Source organism: Hemibagrus wyckioides, linkage group LG27, assembly GCF_019097595.1.
Source record: "Hemibagrus wyckioides isolate EC202008001 linkage group LG27, SWU_Hwy_1.0, whole genome shotgun sequence".
In the NCBI taxonomy this organism is placed as follows: Eukaryota; Metazoa; Chordata; class Actinopteri; order Siluriformes; family Bagridae; genus Hemibagrus; species Hemibagrus wyckioides.
In genome coordinates this window covers 19,109,559-19,131,304 of record NC_080736.1, presented here as the reverse complement: position 1 = coordinate 19,131,304, position 21,746 = coordinate 19,109,559, and the positions used below count along the sequence as shown (strand labels likewise).

Here is a 21,746-nt window from a genome sequence, read left to right as displayed (position 1 = left end):
TTTTAAAAATTCCTCTTAGAAATCCTGTGCGTTGAGATCCTGTAAGCTAGCTGTAGCATAATGAGGTGAATAATAAACGTCAGGGACTTCCTGCTTTTCACAGTGCCTTACGGTTTATAAAGCAGATTATTATAACCGGTTAGTTCACAAATGTTAGCTTTTATGAACGAACGAACAGATATTTGCGCGCTTTTGTTTTATTCTTCCTTTCTGGTTTTCTTTGTAAAGGCATTAACTCTAGTAAGAGCTCTTGTGTTTAACGCTAGTGTCTGACACACACACACTCAATTCAGTGGTTTTGTTTCCTGTCGAACGCTTCAGATTAGCAGCTAATTATCAGTCTGGGTTGAGTGTTTGAGAGACAAACTGCACAAACACTAAAGTATTTCAGGCCGCGCTAATTAATCCCAGCAATTCACAAACCCCTGAGAGGAAAAACCCGCAAATGTCCTGACTGTTGCTGAAGGAGCGACTCCGACGAGCAAAAAAGGGATTAATGCAGCTTCATCAGCATTCTCGGAGGGAAGTGCATGCTGGGATATGGCTCCCAGAGGGTAGTCGAGGCCACGTGGGTCATAAACACAAACAAACTGTCTCACAGTCATAATTCTACTGTACTGTAGCCAGGTAATAATTCAGACTGCGTCCTATTCACTGCATGGCAGTCATAATGTTATAACCACTGTGGGCGTGTCCCAAATCACAATGGACAGGCCACATAAACACAGTCATTATAAATATCAAATCTGGACGCGTCCCAAAACTTCATTTCACATAAACACCATTACAGATAACTCTCATAAAGTAACAGTGGGCGTGTCCCAATCCACTGAAATGAAGTGTCCCTGGGTGTGAACTTTATACTGTTTTTTTTTTTTTAAATAACTTTGAGGTAAAGGAAGGAATTTGTTTCAACAACCACAGAGTTTGTGGTGGTTGTTCAGCATTTCCTTTCTCCTGACCTCCTTTAGTGCAATGCTAACTGTGATGGTTGTGACATGTCTGAGTGAAATAGGAAAGAGGTGTGTGTGCGTGCGCGCGTGTGTGATTGCTTGGTGGTTACTTCATTACAAACTTCTAAAGACTCCACAGGTGCTATACTGTGTACACAAACATCAAAAACATTAGCGTGTGCGCGAGTGTGTTTACAGTAGAGGCTTGTCAGGATAATGCGTGAGGCTGAAACCATGTGTCACAACACACTCCTGACACCCGTCATTACCGTCACGGCGCGGCTCATCACCCAACACACACGACGGCGGTCCTGGCTGCGTTCCAAATCTGCTTTTAACATTTCAGTGTATTATTAACTGTGCGAGATTGAGGCCTTGACCCTTTTCCTCTATGCGTGGCTGTGGAGAAATGCAATCTTGTTCCGATAAGGTTACGTTCTGCTTAGGACTGTTTTCCGTTTCTGGAAAACTCAAAGGGCGTGAATTTAGTGTACAGGGTTTTTATGCTGTTAAACCCCTAAGTAGGGTTCGTTTAAGGCTTGCCTAGCTGTTGACCTGCTAAGCTCTCTGGAAGCCCCGCCCCCTTTCCTACATTAGTAATGTTTTAGCTAGTGCTCTAATTCTTAGCTAGTGCTCTTATCTTTAGCTAGTGCTCTTATCTCGACTCGATGTTCCTGATTTTCTGAGCCGTCACGGTCACTTCCTGTCACGGTAGACGATTAAGCGGTGGTGATCTTTCAGCCTGGTGCATTACGCAAATGATTTGTGATGGTACTGTAATAAAAATGTAGCATGTAATTGAGTTGTAGTTATTCACTGTAGAGACTGATGAGTAAATATTAAAGTTTGGTAGATCGTAAACACCAAGTTAACATTAATCCCCTCTTTGTGTCTCTCAGGCGTTTAAGGACGAGCTGGAAGGCCTGATCCAGGAACAGATGATCAAGGGAAATAACCCTGCTGGACTCCTCGCCCTGCGCCAGATCGCCGACTTCTTCATGGCCAGCTCCATCGGAGGATACCCCACTTCCCCCCTCAGTGAGTGGTACATCCCACTGCTCTAACGCAGCACCCCTAGCACCATATCCATATTATACCACAGCGCTGTTAGATGGCCATATAGATGCATGGATACAAATCCCACGTTCTAATATGTTATCGTTTCTATAGTAACGGCTCAAGGGCGGACGTCCCACATTAAGCCAAGTCTAGTAATAAATGTGCTTTAATAGAACAGGTTATTTAACAAAGATTGTTGTTAGAGATGTGTGAGCTTATAGGAAAGTAATTATTGCAGATAATAATTAGAATTATAGCTAATAGAACTTTAAGTCTTCTTTGAGATTTCTTACTTCCCAAAATGTGATGTCGGGGGGGAAACTTTCCTCGATCCAGCTCTCCTCGTGTGTTAGCTTTGTTTTATTATGTCTCTGGAATGCAGAACTAATTATCAGAGGAGATACAGAGAGAGAGATACAGTCTCTCTCTCTCTCTCTCTCTCTCTCATTTTCAATTCAAATAAGCTTTCTTGGCATAAATAAATGTATTGGCAAAACATTTAGAAGGATAAGGATTGAAAACAAAATTATAAGATCAACAAACAAATAATAAACCGGCAAATAAATAAATAGTAAAATAAAAGCCGATAATCTGTGCATGAGTGAGGTGTACGTGTCTCTCTCTCTATGTCTCTCTTGCTTTCTCTCCCTCTCTCTCTCTCTCTCTCAGACTCTTTGTCGTACTCACTCTCTCTTTGTCTCAGTCTCTGTCTCTGTTGTGATTATTTTCTGTTTGTCGAGAACGGCTGATTTAATTTTGCCATGACTCAAATGGAAAGGTTACCAGTTTATCTTATTACACCAGTGTTTCCTGTTGTCATGAGCATTCAGGTGGAGCATGCATAATGTTGATGCTATTGATCAGGCCTGCAGCGTGTTTGGTTCAAGGTCAGATCAGTGCAGAACATCATGTTTGACCAGCTGGAATGTCTGCTTTCTAATGAATGATATCGATCTGAAACATGGTGATGGTAGCAGTGGATTTGAACTAGCAGTGGTTTTAAACCAGATGTTGAAGTGTTGTGTGAAAGCAGGAAAGATTTTAGTTATGTTTTAATGTTGAATCAATTGAAAAATGGTTTACGAATAAACCCAAGGATTGTTGAGAGGTTTTTGAGTCTTGGGTTTTTTGTTTATAATTAATTCAGACACACTGCATGTAAATGATGAAACACAACATTGCCATTCCCACTTCCTGAAGTTCATGACTTGCTGCAATCAGCAGCTGGGCGTTGTGTACTTTTAAGGGGAAGTGGAAAAGGGCGTGTTTGCAGTGAAGTAACGTAGTGCTGCTCAGAGTTCACCCACAAACAGAGCGCTGACTAGTTGCCTTCCACAGGTCAAGAAACTTTTCCGTTGAACAGAAGGAGAAAAATGTTTCCGTAACAATCTTTAAATGTAATCTGAATTTTGCCTCCTCAGGTCTGGGCATGGTGTCCCCCATAAACGATCTTTTCAGCGCCGACTCCGGCTCCATGGTGAAGGGTGAGAAGCAGGCGCGATGCAAACTGGCCAGCCTCTACCGCCTCGTCGATCTCTTCAGCTGGGCTCACTTCTCCAACGCCTACATCACGGTGAGCCTTGATTTATTACTGGAGCTTCATAGCTATATTGTTTCCTCAGCATTTAGCTAATTAACTTGTCAGGTTAGCAGATTAGTATCAGCTAGGACAACAAATTTACAGGTTAAACATGATGCTGCTTCACAAAATTCCATGGCAGGAAAAAATAACGTTATTTGCCAAGAGCAGATTAAGACACATTTTTCAGCATTTGTGGTGATAGTGTGATGGTTTGGAGGGAAAATGTCAGTTTGTGTTACCAGCTCCAGTGCTTGGACCCCTTTCTACCTTTAGGGCTTGGATGACTTTTTACCTCCAGTTCTTGGACCCCTTTCTACCTTTAGGGCTTGGACCCCTATTTACCTCCAGTTCTTGGACCCCTTTCTACCTTTACTGCTTGGACCCCCCTTTTTTTTGACCTCCAGTGCTTGGACCCCTTTCTACCTTTACTCCTTGGACCCCTTTTTTTTTTTTTTTTTTTTTACCTCCAGTGCTTGGACCCCTTTCTACCTTTAGGGCTTGGACCCCTATTTACCTCCAGTTCTTGGACCCCTTTCTACCTTTACTGCTTGGACCCCCTTTTTTTTTGACCTCCAGTGCTTGGACCTCTTTCTACCTTTACTCCTTGGACCCCTTTTTTTTTTTTTTTTTTACCTCCAGTGCTTGGACCCCTTTCTACCTTTAGGGCTTGGACCCCTATTTACCTCCAGTTCTTGGACCCCTTTCTACCTTTACTCCTTGGACCCCCTTTTTTTTTTTTTTTACCTCCAGTGCTTGGACCCCTTTCTACCTCTAGTTCTTGGTTCTATTTCTAGAGCTTAGACCTCTTGGTCCCTGAAAGACTGTAGAGTTCTTGGTACAATAACGAGTAAAACAATTTAGATGCTCTTCCCTGTGAAGAGTTCATGCACTTGGTACTGACCGACTGTCATTATTTATACACCTTCAGGGTTTGAGACCATGACAGGAATATTTTGGTGCTTGGTGCCTATAACTTTGGTGCTCGGACCCCCTGGGAAAAAAAAAAGCTTCTATTTGATTTAAGACTTTCAGAATCGGGACCTAATGTTATTCTAATTCTTGCAGTTTGATGCTTAACACACCTTTATGCTTTATTGGTATACAGTGTATATATATATTGGGCTTAAAAAATATCATTTTGAAAGTGCTATTAATGTCCTTTCATTTTCTAAAATCAAACATTAAATCATTTTAATAGTGACCAACCGTCTGTAGCTGATGTAACTGGTAATGTTTCAGAGTGTCCATGATGCTAAGGGTTATCATGTGGGTTAATATCACAGTTTGATTATCAGCTTATTCCTTTCCATCGCGTGATCCTATGGTGCTTTTGGAAAAATTGGTCCAGAAGCCGAAGGGATATTTTTATATTTACCCGAGAGGAAATGAAATGAAAGACAGACTATATTTAGTATTCAAACAACACCACAGCTGCTGTGTGACGGAAGAAATGAGATGAGATTGTATGTATGTGTGTGTGTGTGTGTGTGTGTGTGTGTGTGTGTGTGTGTGTGTAGGTTCGTGTCAGTAAGGAGCAGGACCACATTCTCATCATCCCCAGAGGACTGTCATTCGCCGAAGCTTCAGCTTCTAATCTGGTATGCAAACACACACACACACATGCTGGTTTTTCTGCCATTGTGAGGACCTTCTGGTGACATAACCCTAAACCAGAAAGTAATATTTTGGCTGTTATTGTTTTTCCAAATAAAAGCTGTAAACACCACTGTTTTGTGAGGACCAAGTGCTTGTAAGGACACATGACGCTGACCTATCATTGTGAGGACCAAATGGAAGAAAGGTCCTCACAATGACCGGGTCGTGTCAAATGTCCTGACAGCCACCTGGGCTAAATGTGTGTACACGTGCATGCACACTAATATATAATAATTTATTTATTTAGTGACCATCCGTCTGTAGTTGATGAAACTGGTAATGTTTCAGATTGTCCATTCAAGATTCAAAGAACTTTATTAATCCCAGGGGGAAATTTCTTTAAAAAATCCAGAGGTGAAAATGACAGTAAAAACTCTCTCAAGTCGCATGATTCATGTGGGTTAATATCAGTTTGATAACCCTAAACCTTCACTTAAACCTTAACCTCCGGAACCGGAAAGAAATATTTTGGTTGTTATAGTTTTTCCAAATAAAAGCTGTAAACACACTGTTTTGTGAGGACCAGGTGCTTGTAAGGACACATGATACTTCTATCATTTGTGAGGACCAAAATGGAAGAAAGGTCCGGGTTGTGTCAAAGGTCCTGACAACCACTTGGCTAAAAATGTGTACACGTGCATGTACAGATGAAGCTGTGGGGGATGTGGGACGGTTAAAAAAAGATGGTTAAATCTGTCCAGTGTGTTTCGTCATTAACAGTAGAATGGTCACTTCCTCTGATGCTTGAGACTCGTCACTTTATCGTGTCCTTATGAATAGACATAGCTTGATTTTAGCATTCAGTGTATTATGTAAACTTCCCGTGAACGTCCCAACGCATTGCACTGAAACTGACACCACCACCACCACCCGCCTGTCTGTCACTCGCGTGCTGCTTGTCCGATAACATTCTCACGTCGTAGCAGCTGTTGTTGTTTTGGTGAATTCCTTCTCGTCAGCTGATAACACTATGGAACGCAGTGTTTGAGCCTCAGGCGCTTCTCCTTGACCCGGCGCTCTTTGTGTGCCTTCATTCACACCAAAGGCTAATTCAATAGTCATAATATCAGCAGCATGCGAGTCCAGGATTTGTGCAGGTGTTACATTTATAGTCGTTTGTCCAGAACTGAACCGGTCACAATTTTGTTTGGTGGTTGGTTCTGTTTTAGAAGCTGTTCTTCTGAGCTGTACAGGTTGTAGTCGGTGGTTTGATGATGATGACACGAACCACTTCATCGAACTGAACTGAGACGTTTCTTTTCTCCAGCTTGTTACATAACGCTGTGTGAGAGAGTGTGTGTGTGTGTGTGAGAGAGAGTGAGTGTGTGGGCGTGTAGATTGATTTCCAGAAGAGTCTTTTTGATGCTGCTGAGAGGCGCATTATGTAAGGAATAAAACATAAGGTTAGGGGAAAATAATCAGCTACCAGTTGGTGCAGTGAAGTTGGTTATTTTCCCCAAAATGTTGTTTTATTCCGGTTACACCTCAGGTAATTTGCAAGAAATTGCTTTGAATGTACAGTGGAGTGCATAAGTTTGTGCCCCCACCCCCTAGTTTACAGAGGCTCTTTGGTTTAAAGTTTTGTCATGTTTTATTTAATAACGCTTCCTGGTGGTCCAGCAGCAGTATCCCGCGCTCTCATTGCTGTGGCCCGGGTTCGATTCGGTTAATTTCATACCTGGTTTGTCTCCTGGAAGCTAATGCACGTTATTTTTCATCATGCAACCTGCAGGTGAAGGTGAACATCCTGGGCGATGTGGTGGATCAGGGTTCCACTAACCTGCGCATCGACATGTCTGGCTTCAGCCCACACGCCGCCATCTACTCCATGAGACCGGACGCACGCTGCCTCGTCCACTTACACACCCCGGCCGCGGCAGCCGTGAGTATCGCCACGCCGTTTCCCCGTGGTGTCGCCACACGGCATTCTGGGAGTTTCCTGAACTGTCCTGTCTGTCTTCGTGCAGGTATCGTCAATGAAGTGCGGCCTGCTGCCCATCTCTCAGGAGGCGCTGATCCTCGGAGACGTGGCCTACTACAACTACCACGGGAGTCTGGATGACAAGGAGGAGAGGGCGGAGCTACAGAAAGCGCTGGGACCCACAGCCAAGGTGCTCATATTACACAATTTAATATTAAACACCAGCCTGCCGTAGGAGCCGTTTATCTTCACCGCAAAGACGCCATGTTGATGCTTTACTGGGAGTTCATGTTTGATTTGTTCTTTAAACATCCAGAGTTCTTTTCTCTTACTAATCCCGCTGTTCTCCAGGTCCTCGTGCTGAGGAATCATGGCATGGTGGCTTTAGGAGAAACCATAGAAGAGGCTTTTCACTACATTTACAACGTCCAGTTTGCCTGTGAGATCCAGGTGTGTGTCTGTCTGTCTCTCTGTCTGTGTGTCTGTGTATGTGTCTATGTCTCTGTGTATGCCTATCTGTCTGTCTGTGTGTCTGTGTATGTGTCTATGTCTCTGTGTATGCCTATCTGTCTGTCTGTGTGTCTGTGTATGTGTCTGTCTCTGTGTATGCCTATCTGTCTGTCTGTGTGTATGTGTCTCTGCTTGTCTGTCTTTGTGTGTCTCTCTGTCTGTATGTGTCTGTCTGCGTGTGTTGTGTATATTTGTTTGTGTGTGTAGTATGAGAGGTAAAAACATTGGTGTAGCTTGTTTTCAGTGCCAAGGCTTTACAGTCAGTCAAAAAAAACCAGCTGGTGGGTGTGTGTCTGTGTGGGTGTGTATGTGTTCACTGCAGAAGAATGTACCAGTATGTTTATGAATTAGAGGGAGATTTAGGGGAATTTCTACATCGGGACATATCCCCACTCTGGAGTAAACAAACCATGTAACATTTAACTGTGTGTGTGTGTGTAGAAACACGCCTTTGAGTTATGATCTTATTTATATAATGTTTCTGCATAAAGCACTCAGGGGAGAGTGTGTAAATGATTAATTTATTATCATTGTTATCTTGGTGTGTGTGTGTAGGTGAATGCGTTCTCGTGTGCAGGAGGAATGGAGAACCTCATCGTCTTGGACTTGGAGAAATATAAGAGCAGGACACAGGGCGTGGCCGAGGCCGGAGTGAACATGGGCTCTCAGCACAAGTGGAAAATCGGAGAACTCGAATTTGAGTCACTCATGAGGATGCTCGACAATCTGGTGTGTGTGTGTGTGTGTGTACAAGACTCCATTTTTGTCCATTTGTGTGTACCAGGTTTGTGATGGTTATGTTTACTTTGTGCTAGGGTTATCGAACTGGCTACACTTACCGCCACCCGGTGGTGCGGGACAAACCCCGGCACAAGAGCGAGGTGGAGATCCCGGCCACGGTGACGGGGTTCACATTGGACGAGCCGACCGACGCCTCCCGCCTCCACCTCCGTCTCGTTCAGCAGCGGCAGCAGAGGGAGAAAACACGCTGGCTCAACTCGCCCAACTGCTACACCAAGATCAACGTGGCAGATGGAGACGGTGCTGAGGAGAACGGCCGCATCAGGACCATGGTGTGTGTGTGTGTGTGTGTGTGTGTGTGTGTTGGTCAGTTTCAGGGTTTTACTTTTCAGTCCATGTGGGTGGATGAGGAGGAGCGTGGCCTACAAAGTGACGTTATTCCATCTTATCTGTGTTTTTGTGTGTATGACATTTGGCGTTTTGCTCCCATCTAGTGGCAGCTTTGAGTATTAGTGTTTTAAACAACCAGGCACCGGATTCCTGTAAAATCCTGAAGTGTGTTTTTCACACAAGATCAAAAAGTGATTGCATATCTCTGGCATCACATGCTGTTTTTTAATTATAAATATTACAGGAAATTTAAGTCATCTGTAGTGCAAAAGTTTGTGCACCCTTACTCCCAAGTGGTGGAGAAGACCAAAATTTATTATTATTTATATTAATTATACATTAATTTATTTAGCTTTTATTTATGTAGCATAAATTGGTCATATAGTGCAGTGTATGAGTTTTAAAATATATAAATATTCAGCGGAATAACTTTCACACCCGACGTTTGCCTTTATTGGCCTTTATTTAATCATTTTTTTGTGATATTTTGGATTGCAGGACTCACTCATTAATATTAACATTATTAATATTTTATACCAGTGTAGAATTATATTGAATTGTAGCTTATGGTATTGGACAACGTTTTGTTAAAATAAAAAAATCAGCATATTAAAAGATTTCTGATGAATACTAAATGGATAAATAATATATAAATGTTAAAATATAAATAATTATAATATATAAATAATAGATAAGTGATATTTTTTGCAGCATGATGGAGTGTGTTGTTTTTTTGTTTGTTTGTTTGTTTTTATTGATTTAATTAAATTCCCTCTCAGTGGATGCGGTCTGAGGAAGGCAGCAGCAGCAGCGGGACTCCGATCCGCATCGAAGACCCGAACCAGTTCGTCCCTCTGAACACTAACCCAAGCGATGTTCTCCAGAAGAGGAATAAAGTGCGTCTTTCTTTCTCTCGCTATACTTGCTCTTACAGTTTGAAAAAAATGTGGACCAACAGAAACTTTTTATGTGGACAAATGAGAGAGAAGTGTATTTATTTCGTGTTAAGACTTTTTTTCTTCTTCTTCTTTTTCATCCTGGTTCAGATCCGAGAGCAGAATCGCTTCGACATGAAGACCGCCGGCCCGCAGTCTCAGCTCCTGGCTGGAATTGTCGTGGAGAGACCACCGGTGAGTCCTTCCCTTCTTTCACTACCTTCACATTTTAGTTTCTTCTCTGTACTTGTCCACATTTTACTTTGTTGTGGAAAAATGGACTTTATAAAGAATAAGGGAAAGAGGACAAACTTGTTGCAGGGATTGGGACTTGGTAGTTTGGAGCCTGCAGTTCTCTTGATGACCACTGGGTGTCGCTAAATGGTCAAATGTGAATGAATTCATGACCTATGTAGTTGTAGATATTTTTTATTTGTGTGTATATAACATCATAACTTCCATTGTTGTCATGGTAACTGTTCCAGGTCACCTCTAAGGAAATTATTTTCTCTGAACTACATGTGTATTTGTATGTTATGAAAGAACTATTGAGTTGAATTGTGAGCCTGCAGTTCTCCTCATGACCACTTGGTGCCGCCAAAGCCTAGCTTTCATTGTGCGGTCTGTACATCTGTAACTGCTTTAACGCGGCTTGTGTTTGCATTTTGCTTGAAAGGAGCAGCTTTCTGCAAAGGTAAAGTGGCCTCTCAGTTCGTCAGCTGTTACTGGATGCCCTCATTTCAGCTCATTTTGTTTTTGTTTTTATTTTATTTATTTTTTCCAAATCATGCTCCTGCACTAGTCCTTGCTGACGGACATGTGTGACGTTTTGTGTGATGATTCCGGGGTGTGAAAATGAACCATGTGCACGCGTTATTCGGCGTATTATAATTTAATCCTCATCACCGTCGTCATTGTCTGGGTTTGTCGTCACTCGTGCAGCAGGTTTCTGTGGATATGGGCATGATGGGCTCCTGGTGGTTATTCTGTGGCTTTTGTCACAGTCTGTGTGTGAGAGAGGGAGAGAGGGAGATGAAACACTTGTTTTATGCGTAGGTGGTGTCTGACTCGTCCTTTTGTTTCTCGCAAAACACACACACACACAGCCATACACAGGTGGAGATGAGGAGGAGGCTGAGCCGTTGCCACCCAACCCCTTCAGCGAACTCAGCGAGAGAGATCTGGACGACTACAAACAACAAGTGGAGCGCCAACAGCTGGGGCTCGACGGTAACACACACACACACACACACACACAGCCATAACTGTACACATTTTTAACACAATTTCCATCCACACTAAATGGAACAGAGACCCTGTTTCTCATCAGCGTTCCTCTTGACTGAGTGAAATCCCGGATGCCGCCGTAGCCTCACCTCTGGCACAGATGATTAAACAAGACGCACCACAGACGATGAAATCTTTCGACACGCTCGAAAACCGTCTGCATTTTTTTTTACACGACTGGTAACGCAGACGCGTCTCGTAAAACAAAGGCCAGGTGGCTCGATGATAATTATTAGCTACTGTGTGAAGACGAGACACTCAGGTTCAGCTACAAGTAATAGCTAGTTAACTTTTTTTAGCTAGTATTTACATAGTATGAACTAGCTGGACAGTTAGCTGACTGTGGACAAAGCGGAAACATGAATTATCCCTTAAAATATATTATTTACATATATATATGAAGTAGTGCTCAGCTGGTTGCTGCTCATTGCTACGTCAGAGAGACGGAGACATGGCCACAAACACTAGCGGGTTAAATCTTAAGATACCTAGCAGCGCTTTAGCTGAAGCGTTTATAAACTAGCGTTTAGTACATAGTGAGGATTGAGATGTAGCCACAAGTATATCTGCTAAGAAACTGCTAATCATTATGCTAACTAACTAGATATTTAGCTAGAATCACTTGTTATAGTTTTTATACAGTATGAAGTTTCCATTACGCCATCTCGTCACGGCTCTCTTTTTTTTGTTCTAAATCCATCTATTGTTTGCGAAACACACACACACACACACACACACGCCCCACAAACACACACACACACACAGTCAGCTGTCAATGCAAATCACATGAGCTGTAGACACGCGATCAATACACACAGACGCAGATCCTGTCTAATGTCAGTAAAGTGTGTGATGGGACCACAGGGACCGGTTATAGACACAACACACACACACACACACACTCGCGAGCACACACACACACTCGCAATCAATCACATGGACATCTTGACTTGAAATAAACATATTTACATTTAAAACCTGATGCCATTTGGGTATAATGGAATTTTCCGGAACATTTCCACTGCTGCTCTCTACACTTAAATATTATTTCATGGTACACTCATTAAAATTCATCTTTCTACATTTAAGTGCAAAAGTTTGTACACCCGCAGAACTCGATCATCACTTTTATTCCATCTCAGCCCTGTGAATATAAAGCGTTTAGACTAAGGGTTTAAAACGTTAAAGCTTAATTGATAGAAATACTCTAGAGTTGTGATGAGATTCTGCTTCCTGACACACACACACACACACACACACACTCACACACTCACACACACACACACACTCACACACTTTAAATCCTCCTTTTGCACCTTCAGGCTGTGAAACTGATCTAATCCTGTGTGCTGCATAAATAACTGTGAGACGACTAAAACCAAAAATCTTTCATTTCTGCACCCGGAATGTGAACGAAATAACAAACTCCTTCCTGATTAACGAGGCAGTAACGATCTTAACACGAGTCTTTAATCCGGGTTCAGCCCTGTGGAATATCTCGGGTTAGATATTCACAGATACGAGATCGAGAACGATCCCTGGGGTGTTCGTTTTAAAGGAGAAGTTCACAGATCATTTCCTCGCCCCCTCGTCATCCAAGATGTTCACGTCTTTCCTTTTTCAGTCATGAGGAAACGATGGGGCGCTTTTTTTTTTTTTTTTTTTTTTTTTTTTTTTTTTTTTTTTTTTTTTTTTTTTTGAGGAGAACATTTCAGGATTTTTCTCCATGTAGTGGACTACCACAAAAGCTGGTCTAGCACGTACGCTAAGGAACTACGTGATCACGTCAGGTCACGTGTGATGTAGGCGGAGCTACAGACCCAGTGTTTACTAGGCGAACGTATGGAGACCAAAGAAGTGTAAATAAGTCAAACGCTCTTTACTAACAAGAAGGTACATATGTCATTCTACATGCATTCCTCCTCCACACTAGTAAACGCTGGGCCTGTAGCTTCGCCCATGTCACACGTGACCTTCTGACGTGATCACGTAGTGTCACAGGAGCGCATCCTAGAGCTAGAGGAGCTTTCATGGTTAAAAAGTATATACTTTTTTTTATTTTTCTAAGAAACTGACCGATGGTTTGTCTAGATAACAACCTTCTTCCTGGGCTGGGGTCGTGTAGAGCTTCTTGTTCTGGAAGGTCAGACTCTCGGACACTATATGGAGAAAATCCTGAAATGTTTTCCTCAAAAAAAGAAAAAGCGTCATTTCTTTATGAGTGAAGAAAGGAAGACATGAGCATCTTGGATGACGAGGGGGTGAGGAAATGATCTGTAGATCTCTGTTCTGGAAGTGAACTTCTCCTTTAAGCGCGTTCGATAATCAGCCACTTCACGGGAATCTGGCTTCATTTCGGTCGTAGAGAGACCTGCTATGTGAAGCGAACCTCATCCGAGAGCAGATCCCTGAATCCGTCACGCGCAGCAGATCCCTGAATCCGGTTTGTTTCCTGAGGAGCGAATTCACACCCTGATACCTGAGAATCCAAAACAAACACGAGCCCTGACTTTAAATATCTGCTTTTCTCTTGGCAGAACAGACTCTTCCATCTTTCTGCATTCGTCACACACACACACACACACACACTGATCTCCAGGACCTTTTAGAACCTGCATGTGTGTCTAACCTGTCTCACATCTTAACTCTGTGTGTGTTTGTGTGTGTGTGTGTGTGTGTGTGTGTGTGTGCACTAATCCCTCCTCCACTCGTGGCTGCAGAGGAGGAGCAGGACCAGCTAACTTCTGACGACGCTTCCACGCTCTCACCATCTGCCTCTCAAACCCAGTCTCCACAACACACACCTGCTAAAGAAGGTAGAGGTGAAGCTGCACAGCTCCAGCGTGTCGTTTTGTTTCCGACAAACTTTAACAAACTAAATTTTGAGTATACGAGTAACTAGTCAACAAGCGTTAGCATAGAAAAAGATGATTGGTTTGAAATTCACGTTTAAAAAAAAATATCAAATGCTAAGATTCCGTCCTTACGCTGAAGCTACGAAGCTATTGTTGCTAGCAGGTGTGAATCCGCCGTTCGGTTCCGTCATCTGGTTTGTGTACGCTCCGAACGATCGGTCGTAAAATAACGTAAAGCAAACACACAGCAAATTTCTGCTTCTAGGTAAATAAACACAAACCCACAGACCGCTGGCTGTTTAAATCACGTTAGCTGAAGTGGACTAGCGGTCTTCTAGCTAGCAAACACGTGAACAGTGAAAGTAGACGTTTCTTCTGAAATACTGCCGACTGCTGTGAGAACCGCCTCCGAGTCTAGCGTGCTAGCGATAATCACACTTAACTCTTAACGTGATTTAGGGAGCTGAAATATTCCCACACACTGGAATAGACTTCGGAAAATCTTTATATTTATTATTATTTGTTATTTATTTATTTATTTATTTTTGTAATTTAAAAAAAAAAAAAAACTTTTTGCTGGAGTTTGTTTGTTTTTCTGCAAAATTCCTTATTTTTCCAAAAGAATTTTATCTAGCTATGTTTTGTTTTTGTTGTTTTTTTGTTTTTTTTTTTAAATAAAATACATTTCTCAATTTTAAAAGTAAGCCAGCTAGATTTCTTTTCTATATATTTGGGTGAAAAAAAAAGTGAGAATGATTCATTTCCTGCTTGTTTTACCCCAAATAATTAAATAATAAAATATATTTATTTTTTTGGTAAATAAATAAACAAAAATAAAATCTAGCCCACTTATTTCTTTAAAATAAATAATCAACTAAATATTATGGTTTTTTGTTTTGTTTTGGGGTTTTTTTTTTTTGTTTTTTTCCTTTGAAAGTTTCTAAAATCATTTTTATAAGTAGTTTGATTTTCCCGGTCCCTCAGAGAACCACACGAACGCTCTGCTGAACGGTAAAGGCTCGCACGAGGAGGAGGAGGAGGAGGAGCTGATGAAGCGCGTGGAGAGCGTGGAGATCACCAGCGAGAAGATCGAGGAGGTCCTGTCGCCCGAGAGCTCGCCCTCCAAATCGCCCGGCAAGAAGAAGAAGAAATTCCGAACGCCGTCCTTCCTCAAGAAGAACAAGAAGAAAGAGAAGGTGGAGGCCTGAACGCCGAGAGCGGGGGAGGGGCGGAGACACAACCTGTCTGTCCGTCTGTCTGTCTGTCTGTTTACCCGACGTTTCTACATTTGTTTTAAAGGATTTTTATTTTATTTTCTGCACATTTTTTGGGAAGGGAACCTCGACACTCTTTTACGGAAGTGTGTTGTGTGTTCTCGGAATCCTGGCAAAAACTGAATCTTCCCCTCACACACACACGAAACGGCTTATATCACAATTCAAACACATTAACGTTTAACTATGTTTATTATTAATTCTTTATTAATTTACGATTTATTTTATTTTCATTTTTTTAGCCCGGCGACTAGCCGTCATTTTTTAATTTTTTTTCCCTCCCAGGTGACGCAAATCTTTAACAATCCGTGTCTCATTTTCTTGGAAGAAAAGCATTAGAGTTTTGAGTTAATCCTGTTTTACACACACACACACACACACACACACACACACACAATCACGTTTTAGTGAAGTGTATCTCATGGTAGCCTCGTTCATCTTTTAACTTCTCTGTAGTTTCTTGTTTTGTGTTTTATTTTCACTTTTTTGTATTCCTTCCTACACTTTTACAGAGACGCATGTTTTTATTTTTTGCCCCTCGCTCGACTTCCTACAGCTTCCTGTGTTTCTCGGCTCTTGTGGCTAGAACACACGCGAGCGAGTAAAGCGGGTTAGCGAGGAGCGACGTAACGGTTTCTTTCTGTGCCGCAGTTTTAACGTAGTGTTTATTATATTACATACGTAACGCGCGTACAGACGATTTTAGACGGATTTACAGGAAGTTGGCGAGAAGGCGGGAGGAAGGAAGAACGGGAAGGAAATTAATAACGGGATTAAGCTAAAAAAGAAAAAAAAAGAAAATCTATATACGATTATATATTTGTATGTTTTGTATAGAGTTTACGATAATAATAATCCTGCGTCCTGGATCAACGGAACTAAGTGAAATCTCAGCGCCGCCCTTTTGAACGTTAAAAAATGTAAAATTTTATTTTTTTTTATTTTTTGGGGGGGGGTCGCAAGACAGAGGTCTGTTTCCCGCTCGCTGTTCGAGAAAACCGGAGTAAATTCCACAGCAGCCTGAAAACCTGCAGGAATTCTAGCGACAATGGCGATTTTTTTTTTTTTTCCCCCCTCTAAGTTTTAGCGGAAGTGAGTGAAATTCCTGAGAAATTCGGACGTTTCTATCGGAATTCGGTTCGGCTAAAAGTGAATCATGAAGAAGAAAAAAATTCAACCTCCTCAAAGTTCGCCTCTCATCCAAAATTGACAATTTCTTAAAAAAAAAAAAAAAATAAATTTAATTGATTAAATAAATAAATTGATTTTTTAAAAACAGTTATTAAATTGTTAAAATGGAGATTTTTGTTTTCTGTTAAATTCCATTTTTGTTTTGTTTTTTAGTTTTATTTTTTTCAGTTTTAGCACTGAATTTTCATTGAAAGTCGTTACGAGTCTTTTTTTTTTTTTTTTTTTTTTTTTTTAAAGAGAGAAGTTTCTTTCAGAACCGTACCGTTTAAATCGCTAGATTTCTTTTCCGTAAATTTGCTATCAAACTCGTAAATTTGGTACGGAAATCGTAAATTTACAATTAAAAATCGAACGCATTTTTTATCGTCATTTCTGTCGCTCTTCTGTCTGGAGCACAGAATTAAAGCAGGAAGCTGGACTAATCCCGGCGTTAAGGCCGCAGCTTTCGTCCCCCGTCCTCCGAGCAGCTCTCTCTCTCTCTCTCTCTCTCTCTCTCTCTCTCTCTCTCCCCCTCCCTCTTTCCCTCAAATGCTCGGAGGTTTAAAAGGAAAAATAAAGCGAGTCGTCTGGAGGCGATCGATCCCGGCGAGCAATGTGAAGTGAATGCAGGAGACGGAGTCATCTCTTACTGTGTAAATAGCACGTGGCTTTCAGGCGCTGACGAGATTCAGGGCGGTGGAGGAAGAGGAGGAGGAAAAAAAGGAGAGAGGAAAAAAAATCTGATGCATGTTTCATTGCTGTAACTTCCGTCTTCTTTTTGCAGTTTATTTTCCTTTATATTGTTTCGGTTTAGTTTACAGAGATTTTATTACACATTTTATTAACCACTCGAATCTAACCTTCCTTTTTATTTTATTTGTTTGCACCTTTTTTATTTTTTAAAAAAACTAAATGTTTTTTTTTTCTTTTCTTTTCTTTTCTTTTTTTTGCGCGCTTTGGCATGCAAGTGTGTGAGCCGAACCTCGTGACCTGTGAAACACCTACAGCGTATATAAACTGTAATCTAATGAACTTGCTTTAGATTGTATGGCTAATCGATGTAAATTCACAAATAAAAAAAAAGGAAAAAAAAAGTTATTTTAAGAAAACCGAATGCTTCCTCGTGAGTTTCTTCAACTGGGAATATTTTTAAAATATATTTTTGTGGGTTTTGTTTGTATGCAAGAGCCAGGCTTTCTCTCGAGTCATTTTTATTTTTATTTTCTTAAAAAGTAACCAAAGAGTTGAAGCGCAGCGTCGACATTCATGTGGCAGGTTTTTCGTGGCGCAGCACCTCGGGTAAAAGGTCAGGCGTTGGCGTGCATGTGCCTTTCTTAACAAGCTAAAACCACATTAAACCGTTCATTTCCTCTTTTTACTCTGACTCGAGAGTTTCACATGCACACTGGAGCGAGTGCTTAAAGAAATGATTGTTCAATTTAGTGAGTTTGGTTTAGAGCTCACGTTGTTTCCCGATTTCGTTTTGCCTTTTTAAAGCTATTATTTTTTTTATTTTATCTTTTTATTTTAAAGTTTAATTTATTTCTAGTTCTGTCAAACTTGAACTTAAGCTGAATATTTTTTAGCTTTAAAATTAGTAAAAAAAAAAAAAAATTCTAATGTTTTAATTTTTTTTAAAAATCACTGATTTTACAGAATAAATGTTTTTTTGTTTGTTTTTTTCTGAGCTGATTTTCTGAGCTTTTTTCAATTTTTTTTTCAAAATTACATCATTAAAAAATTAGGAATGTTGAATTTTCAGATTTGACTAATTTCCAATTATATGTAATATTCAGGCGTTTTAAAGCATCTGCTTTTTTTTTTATTTTTAATTTAATTTTATTTTTAATTTAACATTATAAAAGGTCCCGGTGCAGGATGGAGGCCCAAGAAATCGCAGCATTTCAAATAATTAAATAAAAATTGATATCATATTTATTCACTGATGAAGAGAGCAAGTGGTGGTCATGGAAGTTTGGTTTGGATTAGTTTTAGTAATAAAAAATTTATATTTTTATGTATATTATTTATATTTATATTTTTCGTTCATTACCAAAAAAAAAAAAAAAACACATTTATTCTAAATAGCTGCCGGAAAATTTACCAAAGTTTATAATTTTATAAGAACAGAAGTTCAAGCACAAAGTGAAATTTGTAAAGCTTACAATTAAACATTTTATAGCAATTCTTTTGAGCTATGGAAACCCTGAAACTCCGCCCATCATCCAACCTGCTCAAGGGGGAAAAAAAAAAATCAACAAGAGTGTTCGAACTTTTAAACTGTAGTGAATATTATCGTAAAATATTCGTCTGGTGAGAAATAGTGTGATGTAATGATAAAAGAAATTTCTGGTGCTTTTTTAAAAACACAGGTAAGTTGTTTTTAGTTTAATTTTCCCCTTAAATCAAATAACTGCTCAGTGTTTGATGTCCTTTCACACGATAACACACTTCCGCCGGCTCACGTTACGGCTAATCCGATGGCGTCGTGGTTTTTACGGTGGAGTTGAAATCCCTTTCGCTTTCGGATCTGCTCTCGAGTCGCTCCCCCCCAGCTGCTCGTCCACGTATTTGACTACAGCGCAGAAGAGGTCTGAGAATAAACCCAGAATTTGAATAGGAATTTGCACAAACGCCGGACTGTTACGTCCAGCCTCGGCGCCGCGACTCCAGGGGGATTTTGTGTCTGCTTTGGATTTCTGTTTCCTGTTCTAGGGTGGAGTTAATTTCTAATTTGTGCTTATTTTATTTTTTTTGGGGGGGGGGCAGAGTTAATTTTGAATCCTATTTATTTATTTACTTACTTACCTGTTCTGTTTTGGGGGAGGAGCTCATTTCCAGGCCATAATTGTAAGGTTTTTTTTTTTTTATGGAAACAGCCTGAACATGAGACTCGTCTAGACCCAGTACCTGGTGTCGGTTTGTGTAAAAAGAAAATTTGCAAACTGCACCTTCGCGTTTAAAAATCTTCAGAATATTAAATTGTATCATGAAGCGATGGAGCCATAACGACTGCTGAATTATCCGAAGTGATCCGGAGCCAACCGTTCATCATCGGACTGGACGGTGAAGACCGCACTCTACACGTGCACATGTTACGTCCCAAATGGCTTGCATTAACCTCCCCGCTCGGGGAAACGGAGCGATTCTGTCGTATTAGCGTAGAGGCGTGGAAACGACCGCATGTTTATGATAAACATTAAGTAGAACTCATGAACAAGGCAGCGCACCATGTTTTTGTTTCTGTCGCTGATCGTGAATACGTGTTGACATTCGACACCCCCGGCCGCGAGCCGCTGAGTGAAATATACATGCTGCACTGTTCGTCCGAGAGCAGAGAGAAAATATTTTATTAAAACGCGTCCACAGCTGGTTCGTATTGGCGCTTTTACGCTAGTAACATGGCTGTAACAAAGTTTTACTGTAAAATAGCAGCGGATCTGTTTACAAATAACGTAACGAGTCCACTTTCAAGTTTTTTATCAAATGTTACCAATGAAACAACAACTGAGGAACTAAATCACACACTGGACGTCCAGCCGGACCTCGATCCTCATCAGCAGCAGCTGTATCAGTGTCCAGGCCAAAACTAACAAACAAAAGCAAACAAGCATCGTCCGAGTGGCTAGATCTTTTCGCTTATTTGTTTTGTTAACATCAGTTCATTCTTTGAATTCACTCGAGGCCAAGCTCATACCAGTCTAATCTTTACTTTCATTTTTATGTTAAATCACTTCAGAGAAGAGGCGGTGGGCGTGTTTTGGAACGTAGAGAAGTGAAGCCAAGCGAGTCGCGAGATAAAAAGCTTTGCTAAACCACTTTTATCTCGCTGTTACACACCACGTTTCGCTTTTAGTCTGAGGATCGCCGGTGTTTCGAGTAATGTCCCGGCTCCTTCATGTGCATAGTTTGCGCGTTACCACGTCCGTCCTTTAATCGCACGCTCTGATCTTTTGACTTGAACAGCCGGAGAACGAACGAGGAAACCCACAGGAGCGTTATCTCGAAGAGTTCTCTTCTTGTCTTTCACTCAGAACAGGCAGTACGTCCACTTCGCAGGTCACTCTGTCCCTAAACCTTGCCCTACGGCGTCCACTACGACTATAAATGGGGAGGAAATGGCTAGGGCCATCAGAAATGCTTTCAACATGTTCTCAGGATATGGCAGAGATGTCTGATGCCAGGAGGAGGAGGAGGATGGTCGTGAAACACAGCGTTCCCCAAACAGCTGATTTGAAACTATTTGTTCAGAGATAAACAATAAAAAGCAAACACTGAATGTTAGCGAATTGGAATGTAGACAGAACCGTCTCTTACACTTGAGCTGTGGTGAACCTTCTAGTTTTCTTTTACTGAGAACTGAAACATCACTTTTTAATGTTTTTGATGAACATTTCCTTCAGCATAAAGCTCTACAGTGAAGGTTTCTTAATAACCTAGTATTAGAGAGATGGATTCTGTAGCTTTGTGGTTAAGGTGTTGGATTACAGACTACTGAGAAGATTGGGAGTTTCAACCCCAGGTCCACAAAAATGCCCCTGCTGGGCCCCTAAGCAAGGCCTTTAACCCCTTAATTCCTCAGTTCTATATAAAAATGAGATAACACATAAAGTGCTCCGGATAAGAGCACGGTCAATTGTAGATGAGTACCATTAGTTCCTTGAGCATGTACCAAAACACACCCCTGGACCACTAATATTCCACTTTTTGTGATACTCTGTGGACCGATTCCTTGATTCAGACTGATTGACTGGAAGTGCGCACCTGCGTATCGAGTGTCCTGAAGGTCCGAGTGCAGCTCCTTCTCCATCAATAATGAAGCAGATGGTGTCTGTGGTCCAGTGAATAATGGCACCTACATTCCACTGTGACCCTATAGATGACAATACAACATAACACAATAGTGAAAGGGACAATACACACACATGGGAGTGTGTCAGAGGGGGATGGGATCCACACACGGGTGACAGCTAGTGATGGGAATTTCGGCTCTTTTCGGTGAGTCGAATCATTTGACTCGGCTCACAGATAAGAATCGAATCTTTTGGATCCTAGACGGCTGCTTTTTTTAAAAAAATTATTACGACAAGCGATTATTAAAACCATTCATCATCAAACACTAGCGACGGCTCACTATTCATGCTAACAAAAAGCTGACGGGTTTCCATGGAAACCTTTATTAAATTAGCTAAACAGCAGGTGTCTCACCACGAGAGAGAAATTGATTCGTCCGCATGAGTCGACTCATCCAGGATAGGAGTCGACTCTTTGAAAACGACTCGCCACTGTCTTGGTTCAAGAACTGAGGTCATGTGGGTCGAAGCGAGGGAAAAATAGGAGGCGGTACCGAGCGCGAGACAATAACTTTTAATGGAGTGGACGCACTCGCACGCTCTGATTCACACACTTTGTT

The 21,746-nt window shown here is 41.3% G+C and overlaps 1 protein-coding gene across 7 annotated transcripts in view; it reads left to right on the top strand.

Moving 5' to 3' along the window:
- add3a (adducin 3 (gamma) a) overlaps positions 1–21,746 on the top strand; it is an 83,089-nt gene that overhangs the window by 49,742 nt on the left and 11,601 nt on the right. For 2 of the 7 annotated variants that reach the window (XM_058381785.1, XM_058381786.1), the window contains 14 exons: positions 1,853–1,991; positions 3,434–3,585; positions 5,112–5,192; positions 6,983–7,132; positions 7,218–7,361; positions 7,523–7,621; positions 8,237–8,410; positions 8,497–8,754; positions 9,592–9,708; positions 9,859–9,942; positions 10,424–10,441; positions 10,854–10,977; positions 13,755–13,850; positions 14,874–16,579. In XM_058381785.1, coding sequence (XP_058237768.1) covers positions 1,853–1,991; positions 3,434–3,585; positions 5,112–5,192; positions 6,983–7,132; positions 7,218–7,361; positions 7,523–7,621; positions 8,237–8,410; positions 8,497–8,754; positions 9,592–9,708; positions 9,859–9,942; positions 10,424–10,441; positions 10,854–10,977; positions 13,755–13,850; positions 14,874–15,097 — 1,860 coding nt within the window. In that variant the 3' untranslated portion in view covers positions 15,098–16,579. Of the gene's footprint in view, positions 1–1,852; positions 1,992–3,433; positions 3,586–5,111; positions 5,193–6,982; positions 7,133–7,217; positions 7,362–7,522; positions 7,622–8,236; positions 8,411–8,496; positions 8,755–9,591; positions 9,709–9,858; positions 9,943–10,423; positions 10,442–10,853; positions 10,978–13,754; positions 13,851–14,873; positions 16,580–21,746 lie in introns of those variants that run through there. The other 5 variants (XM_058381788.1, XM_058381787.1, XM_058381790.1 and 2 more) reach the window with 5 other exon arrangements.